The sequence below is a fragment of the Sebastes umbrosus genome, chromosome 15 (genome assembly GCF_015220745.1).
Source record: "Sebastes umbrosus isolate fSebUmb1 chromosome 15, fSebUmb1.pri, whole genome shotgun sequence".
NCBI lineage: Eukaryota > Metazoa > Chordata > Actinopteri > Perciformes > Sebastidae > Sebastes > Sebastes umbrosus.
Window position 1 is genome coordinate 11,945,144 of NC_051283.1, and position 14,497 is coordinate 11,959,640.

General features: G+C 39.2%; 1 protein-coding gene across 1 annotated transcript; it reads left to right on the forward strand.

The window, feature by feature from the left end:
* Positions 1-4,853: 4,853 nt before the first annotated feature.
* Positions 4,854-14,097, forward strand: LOC119503339 (tissue alpha-L-fucosidase-like). Its single transcript, XM_037795059.1, has 8 exons — positions 4,854-5,388; positions 6,868-7,002; positions 10,510-10,647; positions 10,809-10,914; positions 11,609-11,809; positions 12,167-12,357; positions 12,769-12,868; positions 13,548-14,097. The coding sequence occupies exons 1-8, from the start codon at positions 5,045-5,047 to the stop codon at positions 13,680-13,682; spliced, it is 1,350 nt and encodes a 449-aa protein (XP_037650987.1). The 5' UTR covers positions 4,854-5,044; the 3' UTR covers positions 13,683-14,097.
* Positions 14,098-14,497: the final 400 nt, after the last annotated feature.

Here is a 14,497-nt window from a genome sequence, read left to right on the forward strand (position 1 = left end):
ATTATCAAATTACTGCTTTTTTGAATGGAGTCTAGTGGCTTTGAGGAGGGTGATACCATGGTTTCAGTTCCCTGTCGGAAAGGGCTGTCTGACGGAAAGGAACGCCATTGAGAAGCTACAGAATGATATGAAAACCTAAAAAAAAACTAAAAATAATGCAATCCCCCTTTAAAATGTCTTCGTGGGTAATTTTTCCAACTGTAATGTTAGTTACAAAGAACTTAATTGTTACTTGAACACTTGTTTTGTCTACTTCACAAACAATATTTATGATTTGCTCAAGCCTCTTGAGAGGGTACATTTGATTAATAGCTTTTGTCAAAGTGCATTTGACTACCAACTGGCTCCAAACGAGGGGAGATTGATGCCAGATGGGTTAAAGTGGCACTAATTCCAGAGATCCTCCCTGATTGGCCACAGACAGCAGGTGACAGGGTATAAAAGGTCACGGAAGACAGCAAACTGGTTGGCCTGTGTTTTTCATGCCTCAGGAAAAATGGAGGAAGGACAGTGTTTTGTGTACTGGAAGTTTTTTTTTTCCTCATTCCATCATTTATTTTCTTTTAAAACCTCGCAAAACACATCGTGGGACAACTCATTTTCAATGGTTGCTGAGGTTACATGCAATAAGCGGAGACACAACTAAAATCAAATAGCAATAAAGGAAGAATGCATTACTTTATCAATTAAATCCACTATCACCCCAAGAAATAAAGAAAATCATGGCATTGTGATTTTCAAAGGGATCCCTTGACCTTTGACCTCAAGATATGTGAATGAAAATGGGTTCTATGGGTACCCAAGAGTCTCCCCTTAACAGACATGCCCACTTTATGATAATCACATGCAGTTTGGGGCAAAAACAATGCAGTTTTTGAATGCAGTATAAATGTGTTATTTTCATCCGTTCTAAAATGGTGTATTTGAATATTTCTGCATACTGGAGTCCCTAAACAGCCTTGGAATTGCATAAATTGGGTATCACTGTAAAGCTGAGACTCTTTTGGATCCAAATGAGCCCAATTATATTCATGTGTGATGATGTTAGTCCTTATAGTAACCATTTCATTGTAGTGAGACCATTAATTTGAGACGTGACCTCACTCAATAAAATGAGCTGTTGTGACCTCTCGGATAATCACAGCCTCATGAAACTTTACAGCCACAAACTAGAGACTTCAGAGGATGGATGGTATTTTCCTAGGTATACTGACAATAAGGGGTTTCTGAGTAGTTTCCAGAACAGAAGTGCTTGCCATTCAATCGCAAAAAAAATGCAATTATTGCAGAAATCTCCAAATGTCAAAAGTTTTTGAAACCAAATCACAGCATGGCTTTTTATATGGTGTTCCTCAAGGTCTTGGTGTCTTAATGTAGTATTTTGGAGGCATTTTTGACCATTTTTGATCAATTGTCAAGTGGTAATAAATGGTTTAATTTAGCACCAAATCTGTGTAAAAAATGGTATCAACCACAAATTGCTGCAACAACTTATAAGACATAATAAAGCATGAGAATGGCCATCACTGTGAGGGTCACCTGCCACTCAGCAGGCTGGTAGGGTGAATTATCTCTGAGGAGAGGCAGCTGTGGAGCCTAATTTTCCCTGATGAGGATCAAGTTTTTCAAACCAAATCACAGCATGTATGCAGGGACAATTTCTCGTGCTATATACTCCAGTACAGTAGGTGTCAGTATGCACTTTATAAGTAAAGTTGCAACCCCACCAAGAAACCAAAAGAAGAAGACTTGTGTTGTTTTAGCAGAAAAAGCATCTGCAAGGATATGCAAGTGCTGCTTAATAAAAGTCCCTGTTGGGAGTGCACAGTGACACATGGGTAAGTCTCGAGATTTGAGTGAGTTTGAGCGGGGTATGATCGTGGGAGCCCGACGCTCAGGCTGCAGCATCGGGGAAACGGTGAACCTGTTGGGCTTCTCAAAGACCGCAGTGGCCCGGGTCTACAGGGAGTGGTGTGCGGAGCAGAAGACCTCCAGTCACCGGGGGTCCTGCGGGAGAAAACGCCTGGTCGATGAGAGTGGTGAGAAGACGATGGAGAGAGTGGTGGAAGCTAACAACCAGGCTACGAGCGTGCAGATCCAGACTCTGTACAACAACAGCAGCGGGCTGGAGAAGCCCATCTCGCTCACCACCACGCGGAGGACCCTGAAGCGGCTCGGCTACAGCCGCATGTCTCAGCGGAGGGACACGCTGGTGCAGGCCGGGCTGGACGCTCTGGCTGCGGCGTACACATCCTGCCCAGAGCCGCTGGAGCTGGAGACCCACACGGACTTATTAGTGTGCAGCAAGGAGAATGATCCGGCATGATGTAGTAAAGAGATGGAGACCTTGTTTAGAGACTATTATTCCAAAGAAAGTTGATTTATGTGCATATATCTTTAACAAAATGTGTTTTTTTTTATTATAAAGCAGGCTTAAATCCTATATAAATACTGTGAAAGTATTGAAACACTCAATCCACAGGGAAATACACACAGTCCGTATTCAGAAACTCTGCATTTGAAACAAGCTGTCAGGATTTCTACCCATTTGTGATGTCACGAATTTACAATATTTAAACCCTTGACACAATTTTAAATGTAAAAATTCTAAATGTGTTCCAGTTTATTCCTGGTTGCAGTGTGTATGTGAATGTCATCAGCTGACAGGAAGTAAACATGGACCCAAGCTGTTGCTTAGCAACACAATTCTGTTGCAATTCCGTCAAAATGCGCTAAAACGGAGCGTTTCAGACAGAGGGTGAATACAGGCATATTCAGGCTGACAGTATGAGGAAAATAAAGTTGTTTTTTTAACATTACAGCATGTAAACATGTTCTAGTAGAAACACAAAATACAAGTATAAACCTGAAAATTTGCATAATATGGGTCCTTTAATATGTAATCAGATAAAAAAAAAAAAAAACTTTGCCCATTTTTTTGCATTATAAACAGTTATAAATGTTCTGTAGTTGGATGATCATTTTTTTCTGCTTCTATCAACGTCTATCCAGAATATTGTTGTGTGTTTACAATGAAAGAACAGATTGCAGATAATTATTAACATTTCTTATTAACAGAAATCTCTGAACTTCTCCAACACATGGATTATTGCTGGACATATCCTGATCAAATTTCTAAATGAAAACCACTTTTACGTTGTTATTATTACCATTAAATAAACATGTTAAATTCTCCATCAAGAGATGCTCAAAACATTACCTCGTGGGGAAACACCAAATATGATCTTCAGGCATCATTAGTTACACATTTCAAATGAAGAATGAATCACATCCTTAAATAAATGGGATGGTGAATTTGCTTTATATAGATTATCAGAATCAGAAATACTTTATTGATCCTCGGATAGAAATTGGGATGTTACAGTTGCTCTTATTTAAAAGCATAACGAAATATAAGAAAATTGAAACAAAGGAGTATATGTAACATGTGAATTATAATGTTACAATATATAACACCATATATGTAGAGAAAAATAAGATTAAGACATTAGAACTATAAGAAATATGTACAGATATGTGCATCAAACACATGCAATATGTAACCACAGTGTAAGTAATCTATACAGTCCAAGCAGGGCTGTATCTACCATTAGAACAGCAGTGGAATTGGAGCAAATCTGATTTAAAAAAGTTATTTTTATAAAACGGGAAACTGGGAAATTACAGTTGCTCTTATATAAAAGCAGAAAGTAATGTATGAAAATAGAAATAAAGGAGTATATGTAAAATGTAAAGTATATACATAATGCTACATTATTTTTTCTACATAAATTGTAGAAAAAAATAATAAGAATAAGACATTGAAACTATAAGAAATATGTACAAATATGAGCATCAAACACATACAATATATAACCACAGTGTAAATAAGGAAATACAGACAGCACATCAGCAACATCAGCACAGACGGAGGAGCAGATAAGGATGTGGAGCTACGCATCAGCAAAGCAAGACATGCCTTCAGAACACTCCGACCTGTATGGCTCTCTTCCCAGCTCTCCAAAAACACAAAAATCCGAATTTTCAACTCAAATGTAAAATCTGTCCTTCTCTATGGCTGTGAAACCTGGAAAACCACAAACACAATCACCAACAAACTGCAAGTGTTCATCAACAACTGCCTCCGATACATACTGAGGATATGGTGGCCCAGAAAAATTACAAATACAGACCTGTGGAAACAAACAAACCAGGAGCGAATCAACAAAGAAATCAAAAGGAGAAAGTGGAGATGGATCGGGCATACACTCAGAAAACAAGAAAATCTCTGGACTACAACCCACAAGGAAAGAGGAAGCCAGGGAGACCAAAAAACAACTGGAGACGGTATATGCTTGATGAGCTAAACAAGATTGGGACCTCCTGGCAAGAAGCAAAGACCACTGCACAGAAGAGAGTGAGGTGGAGATCCATGGTGGACGCCCTATGCTCCCAAGGGGGCCAAGAGGACTAAGAAGAAGAAATAAGGAAATACAAAATGCTGAGAGGTCTACACAGTCCAATGTGTAGCCAGCAGGGCTGTTTTTCTGGGAATGTATTGTGTTTTAGAAACATTGAGGTAGTTTTCCTTCCACAGTAAAAACTTTGACATGGTGAGTATTTTAGACAATGATTTCAGTATTTATCGGCTTAATACAGGTTCATCTTATCTTATATCTTATTATTATTATTCTTTTTTATTTTTTATTTAAATTGTTTTAATTTTATTTCTGCACAATCTCCTGCTCCACACTCCAGTCCAGCTGGTGGCGGTAATGCACCTCTAAGATGGTTTGCCAACCACCAATAAACACCAAAGAAGAAGAGAAAGCACGCCCCTAACAAAGCAGAAGTGATGATCACGTGATAGCTCATGTGACAGCTGCATGATGGGAAACCGGCTCCACCTGAAGGATCACAACAAAAAGTGAAACCCCCTCGTCTATCACAGCTGCCAGCAGTGGAACACTTTTACATGACCTGAGGCTGGTTAACCAGCCTGAAGACATCAAGTAGCACCCAGCCAGGCTGCCCTTTAGTAACCATGCTGGCTGTAGTGGTCCTCTTCGTGGCTGTAGCGTCCCAGACGGCTGCTGCTCGGTACACCGCGGACTGGACCAGTCTGGACGCCAGACCGCTGCCTACATGGTACGACGAGGCTAAGGTGGGAGTCTTCATCCACTGGGGGGTGTTTTCTGTCCCCGGGTTCGGCAGTGAGTGGTTCTGGTGGCACTGGCAGGGCCAGCAGCCTCCGGACCAGAAGTGTGTGAACTACATGTCACAGAACTACCCGCCCGGGTTCAGCTACCCGCAGTTTGCTCCTCAGTTTCACGCTCAGTTCTTCAACCCGGAGGACTGGGCGGACATCTTCAAGGCTGCTGGTGCAAAGTGAGTGTATGGCTGTATTCGAAACCGCATACTGCATACTACTCAGGAGCGCAGTATGCAGTATACAGTACATACTGCATACTACTGAAGAGCGCAGTATGCAGTATACAGTACATACTGCATACTGCGTTCCTCAGTAGTATACAGTATACAGTACATACTGCATACTGCGTTCCTCAGTAGTATACAGTATACAGTACATACTGCATACTGCGTTCCTCAGTAGTATACAGTATACAGTACATACTGCATACTGCGTTCCTGAGTAGTATGCAGTATGTGACAGTTAAAGTGATGTATTTAGCAGTATGCTAGACGAGGTTAAGCCTTAAAACCAGCTCTTAAAGCACAGGACAAAAAAACAAACTTGTACCACTATTACAGTATTATCAAAAAATACAACTTTGATTTTGTTGTTTATGTTCTGCTTGTTTACTTTATAAGATACTGCAGGTTTAAACTATTTATTCTGACAGCTCATAAAGAAGTCTGACAAACAGGATCATCAACGAGGAGAGACGAAATATAAAACATTCATCCACAACGTTTACTTTACTCAAACTGCTTTTTCAGTTACAGCAAAAAAAAAAAACTGGACTGATCTCCCTCCAGATGTTAGAGAAATGTTAAAAAAGTGTCATGTTGTCTCAGCAGGAATCTCTACCCCGTCAGAAGCTGCTCTTTCTCTCGCCACTCTGCTGCTCTGCAGCCGCTCTGTGAGCGTCACTGGCCGGCTCTCCAGCGAGCTACGCCCGCGGGCGATTGTGGAGCTTTTAAACTCGAAAAAAGGCAAATAAACACAGGTTCCTGTTAATTTATAATGGACATCTGTGTTGTGATATTTAAACAAACTATCCGTCAACAAGGAAATAAAAGCCTCTTGTCTACGAGACCGGAGTGAGCTCCAGCAGCTCATAGCGGTCTCTGAGCGTGACTACCCGGCTTGCTGGCAGCGACCCGGGCAGGCGCTCGCTGGCTGTCACGGTATTCTGTGGAGCTTCTAAACTCCGACAACGGTGGAACAAATGTTCGATTCGCCATCTAACTTCGTAAAACTGCCGATATTAATAATCTACACAGTTGATTTCTCGCCTCAAAAACTTTCAGAAGTGAATTTAGTGTTGAAATGGCTACAAAAAACGTAAAAAACGAGCAGCTTCTGGCTGCTGTTGTTTACCCGTAGCCTGTGCTGTTCCAGCGCTTTGCATTGTGGGATACAGTAGGCGAGATAGACTGGTCTGATGCATACTGGAGAATTTTTCCAAATCAGTACGTCATCCGGGTATTTTTGGCATACTGTAGATTTTGCTTTTGTTCACATACTACATACTACATGTTGGCCAAATCAGTACGTACTACTAGTATAGTATGCTGTTTCGAATACAGCCTATGTTTCTGATAACAGACAGTTGCACTTCCGTGTACTGAACACATTGTTGACCTACATCTGCTGTGTGTTCCTCATTGTCTTTGTTGCAGATATGTGGTCCTGACTGCCAAACACCACGAAGGGTTCACTAACTGGGGCTCTCCAAACTCCTGGAACTGGAACTCAGTGGATACTGGTCCTCACAGGGACCTGGTGGGAGACCTGGGGGAGGCAGTGCGCAACAGGTGGGTCATCATCACATGATATAGGAAGTTCAGGGAAAGTGTTATAACTGGTACTTATTACAGTTTTTCTCGATTGTTTACACACATTTTCTGAAAGCATGCCTCATACTCTCTGAACTCTACACACAAATCAAAAAACACACACACAATGGGCAAAACCCCTCAATTCTCCTGCAAAATGAAACTTTACATTCAAAACAATGTTATTTCTTCTCAAAATGGTATTTTGTTTTCAAATGACACACACAAACCATCATATGAATAGACATTTATAAGAACCAGTTGAACACTGATGTGCTCAATGTAAAACACTATGATGAATGGAAACACTTCTTCTCCATTCATCATAATGACTCAGGTCTTTTTTTTGTTCAGTGTTACACTTACTACAGACAGTACATACATAAGTGTGTTGTAAAATATTTTAGAATATTGTTTTTATACTCAGAACACACAAATACACGGTAACAAATATATTTTATTTTCCCCACAAAACCAATGTACACAGTGTACATCCCAACCAACACAAAGTTGCACATACAGTGGTCTACATACAAAACAACAGAAGAATTTACTGTATACAGTTACAGTAAAAAAAAAAGAAAAAAAAAACTATGCTGCATCCTCTCTTCTGTTTCGGTCTGGCCACAGCACCTCATCCACATCACAAGCAATGTTTTCCCTGGCCAAGCAGCGGGGGAAATATCGCTTAGCATGTCGAATCCAGCCATGAAAAGCATCAACTGATTGCTAATTGTAACACTGTGTGACAGGTGTTTGCCCATGTGATGAGTCAGTGTGCATAGTAGGGCAATTGACTTTAGAATTTTGAATGACAGTGTGTTCCTTTTGAAAACGAGATTTTCTTCATGAAAATTGTGCCAAGTGCAGAGAATTGTGTGTAGTGTTTTGAAAAAAGTGTGTTTTAGAACTGCAATTTGAGTGTAAAGCAGGAATTGTGCTTGTAGTTTAGCAGAATTGGTTCAGGGGGTTGGTGCATGAGTTACATGTTGTGGTCATTGTGTGTCAAGTACCAGTATTTGTGTGTAAACAATTGAGAAAAACTGTAAAGTGCTGACAGCAATACACCAAGAATGCAATGTGAAGAAGCTATGTTGCTTGTGGTGGTGTTGGTTCATAAAACATCTTATGTGGTGCACATTTAAACACAGGATCCAGGGAGGATCAAACAATTTATTAAAGTCAAGGTGGTTCAGTTGGTGGATGATTTTGTCTATACAAAGAAACATTAACAGATGATATTATATATCTCATAAATATAATACAAATTATAAATTAGATCATTTTTAATTTACATTTTCATGCATCCACAATCTGGAATTTGCCTTTTCTCCTTGACATAGGATTAAATTCAGGTATCTAACATAACACAAAACAATCTGTTAACTTCCAAACAATATATATTTCATTTCAACCAAATAAATAATAAAGGTACAAAATGCCATATCAAACTCACATCACTCTCTCTTTGTTCTGCCTGGGATTGTTTGGAGGGTTCAGGCCTGGAGGGCAGATTTATATAACCTAGGGCGGTGGTTTAATCAGCAGTGGCATTCTATACCATGCTTGCAGGTGGGGTGGAGACTTGTGATTTAACACAATGATTTAAAGAATGTAGTACAACTTGTCCTGTTCAGGACATTTTAACTGCTGCTTTCCTCCTGAAACACTGGTGAAGAAGATATATGATCTGTTGTTCAGTAGTGTTGTGTAGAGCTAGTTTGGGCCAAATATATTTGCAGATTTCATAGAAATCCCTTTACTGTAGGTTAGGGATGCGTTAACCTGATAGATACAGACCTTATTAAGTAAGTAAGTTAGTACATTTATTTGTATAGCACCTTTCACAGATAAAAAATCACAAAGTGCTTTACAATAATAAAAAATACATCAGTCAATATTAAAAGTAGCGATGACAAGCACAGGGCTGTCAAGCTAAAAACACAACAAAACAAACAAATGAGGACAAAGACACATAAACAGGTAACAAATACAGTCAAGAAAAGGCCAATAAAAGCAATAAATTAAGTGGAGTTGATTTATTCAGACGAATTAACAGAAATAAGTCTAAATAAAAACGTTTTCAGCTGTTTCATAAAAATGTCACAGGACTCTAGGGATTGCAGCGATAGGGGGATGGCATTCCATAGGTTGGGTGCGACATCTTGAAAGGCACAGTTACCTCGGGTGTTATAGTGGGTTCAGGGGACTGACAGAAGTTTTTGGTCAGAAGACCTAAGAGTCCGATTAGGTGTATAAGGCACGAGGAGGTCAGTGATATACTGGGGTGTTTGACCATGCAAGACTCTGAAGGTTAGCACCAGTATTTTAAAATGGATAAGTAATTGGATTGGAAGCCAGTGCAGAGAGTATACAATAGGGGTGATATGGGATCTTCTGTTGTGTCTAGTTAAAAGCTGAGCAGCTGAATTTTGGATTAAGTAGGGCCAATAAGGCCTACTGCAATTGTCAAATCACAGGAGATGCAATATTTGTTAAAGGCACAGTATTGTGGTGCTGCAGAGATAACTTAAGAACACATCTTTGTTTGGTACAGATCCCTGCAAACACCACATCATAATCATTTTAATGTTTTGCCATGAAAATGAGAATAATGATTAAAAAAATGATATCGCAAATCATATCACAATTGTATATATCAGTCAAAATAATCGCAATTAAATAATTTTTCAAAATTGTTCAGCCCTAATAAGTGAATTGGATATTGGCCGTGACGTGACGATTCACATTAAATAATGTGATGCCTTGTCAATGTCATTATAATAATTCTGTGTTTCCACTAGGGCTGCAACTAAAGATTCTGTTGATTATTTTCTTGATTAATTGATTAGTTGTTTGCGCTATAAAATGTCAGAAAAACGCTGAAAAATGTTGGATCAGTGTTTCCCAAAGCCCAAGATGACGTCCTCAAATGTCTTGTTTTGTCCACAATTCAGAAATTCAGTTTACTGTCATAAAGGAGTAAAGAAACCAGAAAATATTCACATTTAAGAAGCTGGAATCAGAGAATCAAACTGATTATCAAAATAGTTAGCAATTAATTTAATAGTTGACAACTAATCGATTGATCTTTGCAGCTCTAGTTTTCACTATCAGTTCATGCAGTCACAGCGGGCTGCAGACTCAGCATTTAGTGCCACAGCATCCCTGTCCTCATGATACCTTTTATATAAAAATGATTCCAATGAGTATACAGATTTTCAATTAAGGAAAAAGACAGCCTTTGTATCAGATTGGACCTCCGTATCTGCAGATACTGTGAATTGAGGTTTTGGTACTGTGAGAGAAAAAGTTGGATCAGTGCATCCCCACTCTAGATATCAGAGAAATGTCCAACACTTACTGTAGATGAAACAATTTAAATATTGTGTTGTTGAATTAGTGGCTTTTGCATTTATCATGTCATTCAGATACCTGATTTTCCTAAGTTTTAATGCCTGCATTTATGGTGTTGTTTTTTTTTAGGTCACTGCACTATGGACTCTACAACTCTTTGTATGAGTGGTTCCACCCTCTCTACCTGATTGACAAGAAGAATGGATTCAAAACACAGGAGTTTGTGATGCAGAAACTACTACCAGAGCTTTATAACATGGTTGTAAGGTCTGTAACACTTCAGCAGCTGATTGCAACACAAACATGTTTATTGCACCTAATAATGATAATAAACTCCTACTTATATTGACCTGTGCCTGTATGAGGCACATGGCAATACAACCTTATGGCAGTATGTTTAAACCTTTGCCTTCCTGTTGTTTTTGCAGGTACAGACCTGAGTTGATCTGGTCTGATGGGGACTGGGAAGCACCTGACACCTACTGGAACTCCACCCAGTTTCTGGCCTGGCTCTACAACGACAGCCCCGTCAAAGTAAGGGTTTTTTATAACAAAGAAGCAACACATAACTGTACAAGAATTCTGTAAATAGACAGTGTGTGTGTTTTTGTAATTCAACTACTAATTACTAATACAATTATAAATTGTATATTATAAATAATAATTTGCGCATTTAAGAAAAGATAAGAAATAGTCAATATGATTAAGATAAATATGTAAGTAATGAATTGGTATTGTGATTAAGTTATATTATAAGTAATGAATTGGTATTCTGGATTGATAACAAGTTTATATTTTGATAAGGATAATTATATCAGTAATTAATTTATATTTCTGTATGACAGAGATAAAAGGTTGTAATTATAGTTAGAATAATTATAGATAATAGTAATTATAGTGCCAAATTTAGGAAAATTGAATTAGAGTATATGTATGGCTCAATAAGGAAGCTGGTTAATAATTAATAATTGACTTATGGAGAAGGGGTTGGATTAAATAAGTTTATACTTCTTCTCACTTCTTTTCGAATATGTAAATCAAGGCATCAAGTGTTGACAATTTATTTTTCTTATGCTTTTCATTGTATGTAAATACTACTTGTTTCTGACTGTCCACTTGTTGGTATGATCATTATTTTTCTTTATATTCTACATGTTCGAAATAAATTTTTAAATGAAATGAAATGAAATTGTTTCAGTATGGTTGCATGTACTTTTCCTTGTCATAGGATACCATTGTGACCAATGACAGATGGGGAGCTGGCTGTGCCTGTAAACACGGCGGCTACTATAACTGTGAAGACAAATACACTCCAGGCCAGCTGCCCAAGCACAAATGGGAGAAATGCACATCTGTGGACACGTCTTCCTGGGGTTACCGTCGAAACATGAAGATGAGCGAGCTGATGGACTTACCCACTATCATAGAGGTGAGGATATGTGATGGTATAATTTTATTACCAGGCTGGTTCTTCTTATTTTTTGTATATGGCTCTCACACATATAGAATACAGGTCATTTGTGCTCTTGTGTACAGCTGTCATGGACACAATTCAAGCCAACATTCCCACGGGAATCTAATGTAATGAGGAAAATGTTGCTTTTTTTAATCAGTCAATTTGCTGATACATAATTGGCTGTGTTACAATCATGTGTGCCTTTTATTTGGTCATTGTCAAGAGAATACTGCTCCGAAATTAATCCAAGTACATGATGTGTCAGTCATCAGCGAGGCGTCTCTTTCCAATGACTAACTGGTTGTCCCCCTGGTTGTACTTCTGTTACAGGATCTGGTTCGCACTGTGGCTCTGGGAGGCAACTACCTTCTGAATGTGGGTCCCACACCAGACGGGATGATCCCCGCAGTGTTTGAGGAGAGACTCAGGGGTGTTGGAGCCTGGCTAAAGATGAACGGGGAGGCCATCTACGCCTCCACACCCTGGAGGGTCCAGAACGAGAACACCACTGTACCAGTCTGGTAAGAAGCCGAGGGAGAGCTGAATCAACGAGAAGCAGTCTGTGAGCTTGTAGTTCCTGTTATTTATAATTGATGCGTTCACACGTTGTGTAGTGTTAATTAACATATTTAGTTTTAAGTTTGATATGCTCTGCCAAATCCCGCTTCAGTGCAGAATAACATTTTGCTATGATCATGTTTAAGTGGTCGATTCACGAATTGAAAGGCATATTTTTAAAATTGTTTTGGGGGCATTTTGCTTTTATTTGGAAGTGGATAGTAGAGATGTAGACAGGAAATGCAGGGAGAGAGACACAGGGGATAACATGCAACAAAGAATATTGTGGTCATGTGGCACACTGCCCAACCACTCAGCTACTGGACGCCCTGAAATTGAGATCCATGATGCTATTATCATCTCCTTTTTTCTAGGTTTACAGCTAAAGGAAACGCTGTCTACGCCATCATGACATCCAAACCCCCCAAGCTCACATTGCAACTGTTGGGACCCAAAACAACAAAATCCACTAAGGTAAAGGCCCTAACAATGTTTGTGTGTTTGTTTTTACAGATTATAAAAACTCAACAGTAAGACCGTGACAAAAACAAATGTAACGTTGTTAAAGGCAGGTTTAAAAACGAGCCTAGTGTTGCCAAGTCTTTTCCAGTGAAAGTAGCTAGCAGCACTAGCTCAAAAAGTCCCTAAATCTAGAGAGAAAGTCACCAAGTCGGCAACACTGACCGTCCGTCGCTTCAGGCCTCCCTCCAAAGCCACTCCCCCAAAAATTATCATTATGAATGTAAACAACGAACACGGCTATTGGAAAACTCTGGTGATGCGCAATGAGTTCACAGCCAGAGTGTGCACAGGCAGATAGGTAGCCCATACAATCATTACATTCAGGCTGAATGAAATGATTGCACAGGTTTATTACAGTCCTTTGAAAGCCACAGATACCAGATTTTTTTCTTTTTTGTGTCAGAGCATTTGATTTAATGATTGCTGTCGGGATATAATACAAATATTAATAAATATAAAAAAAAACTTTACTAACCCTGCCTTTAATACAGAAACACATAGCTTTTTTTTAGAGGAGCTGTACTACTCGCTGTCCAAAACATGACATTTTACAACCAGCCTAGTGACTATTAAGTTACAGAAGGGATGTAGGTATGAGAAACTAAATTACTGATTATTGTGTCTTGTCCAGGTGACCTTGTTGGGGAATCCAAATCCCCTACCCTGGGCCCCAGTCCAGCCCAACGCTGGCCTTACTGTCCTTCTGCCTGAGCTGCCCTATTCCCCCGGTCAGGCCTGGACACTCAAACTGGACGGCGTCCAGTGAGCCTTAAACCCCCGAAGTGTTCAACCCCCACAAGGTTGAATATTAAGAATGTATTCATCTCAGGTTGTTTTGTGGGATAAGGGGAAACTTGTGCATTATAGTTAAAGGGACAGTGCTTGTGTAATGATTTAGTGTTTTTGCCAAAATGAAAGAATGGGAGACTATTCAATGATTCCTTTGCAGCTCTGAAAGATTTAATGTGTCACTGCCTCTTAATTGTGCTCTTTTTTTTTAATGAATGAACCTGGCAGCTTCTCAACTGTCTAATTGCTGTTTCAGAAACAATTCATTTTTTTAAAGGGTTTGTTGGAAACTGAACAATTTACATACAAAGCACTTTTTTCTTACTCTATTATCTATCTATGATCTATCTTTAAAATGGCTAAATAAAAGATGATTTGATTTTTCTGATGAATGGTTGTTGTGTCATACTGTCGAGTAGTAAACTTAGAGGTTCATGTTATTCCGAAGGAGCTCTGGGGAAAAAGCGAAGAAGTTCAGAAACTGGTCCACTTTCTCAAAGCAAGGTCAAGAAACAAAGTTTTCTTACTACGTGTCTTATAATGGCACTTTAAGCATCCTTCAGGTCTCATCACTTTAGGAACTTCTTGTTCCTTGCTGCCCTTTTGTGCTCAGACACAATTACCTCCTCTAAAAAACTCAAGTCCTATCTGAATTTCTGTAGTCTCAGATAAGATGTACAAACCTCGAGAGTGCTTTTTACACTCAAGAAGTAGCGAATCACTTCTTTTTTTTTTTCACTAATGGTTACGATTGCGAAGAAGATAACATGGGTACTTCTGGATGACTGTTTT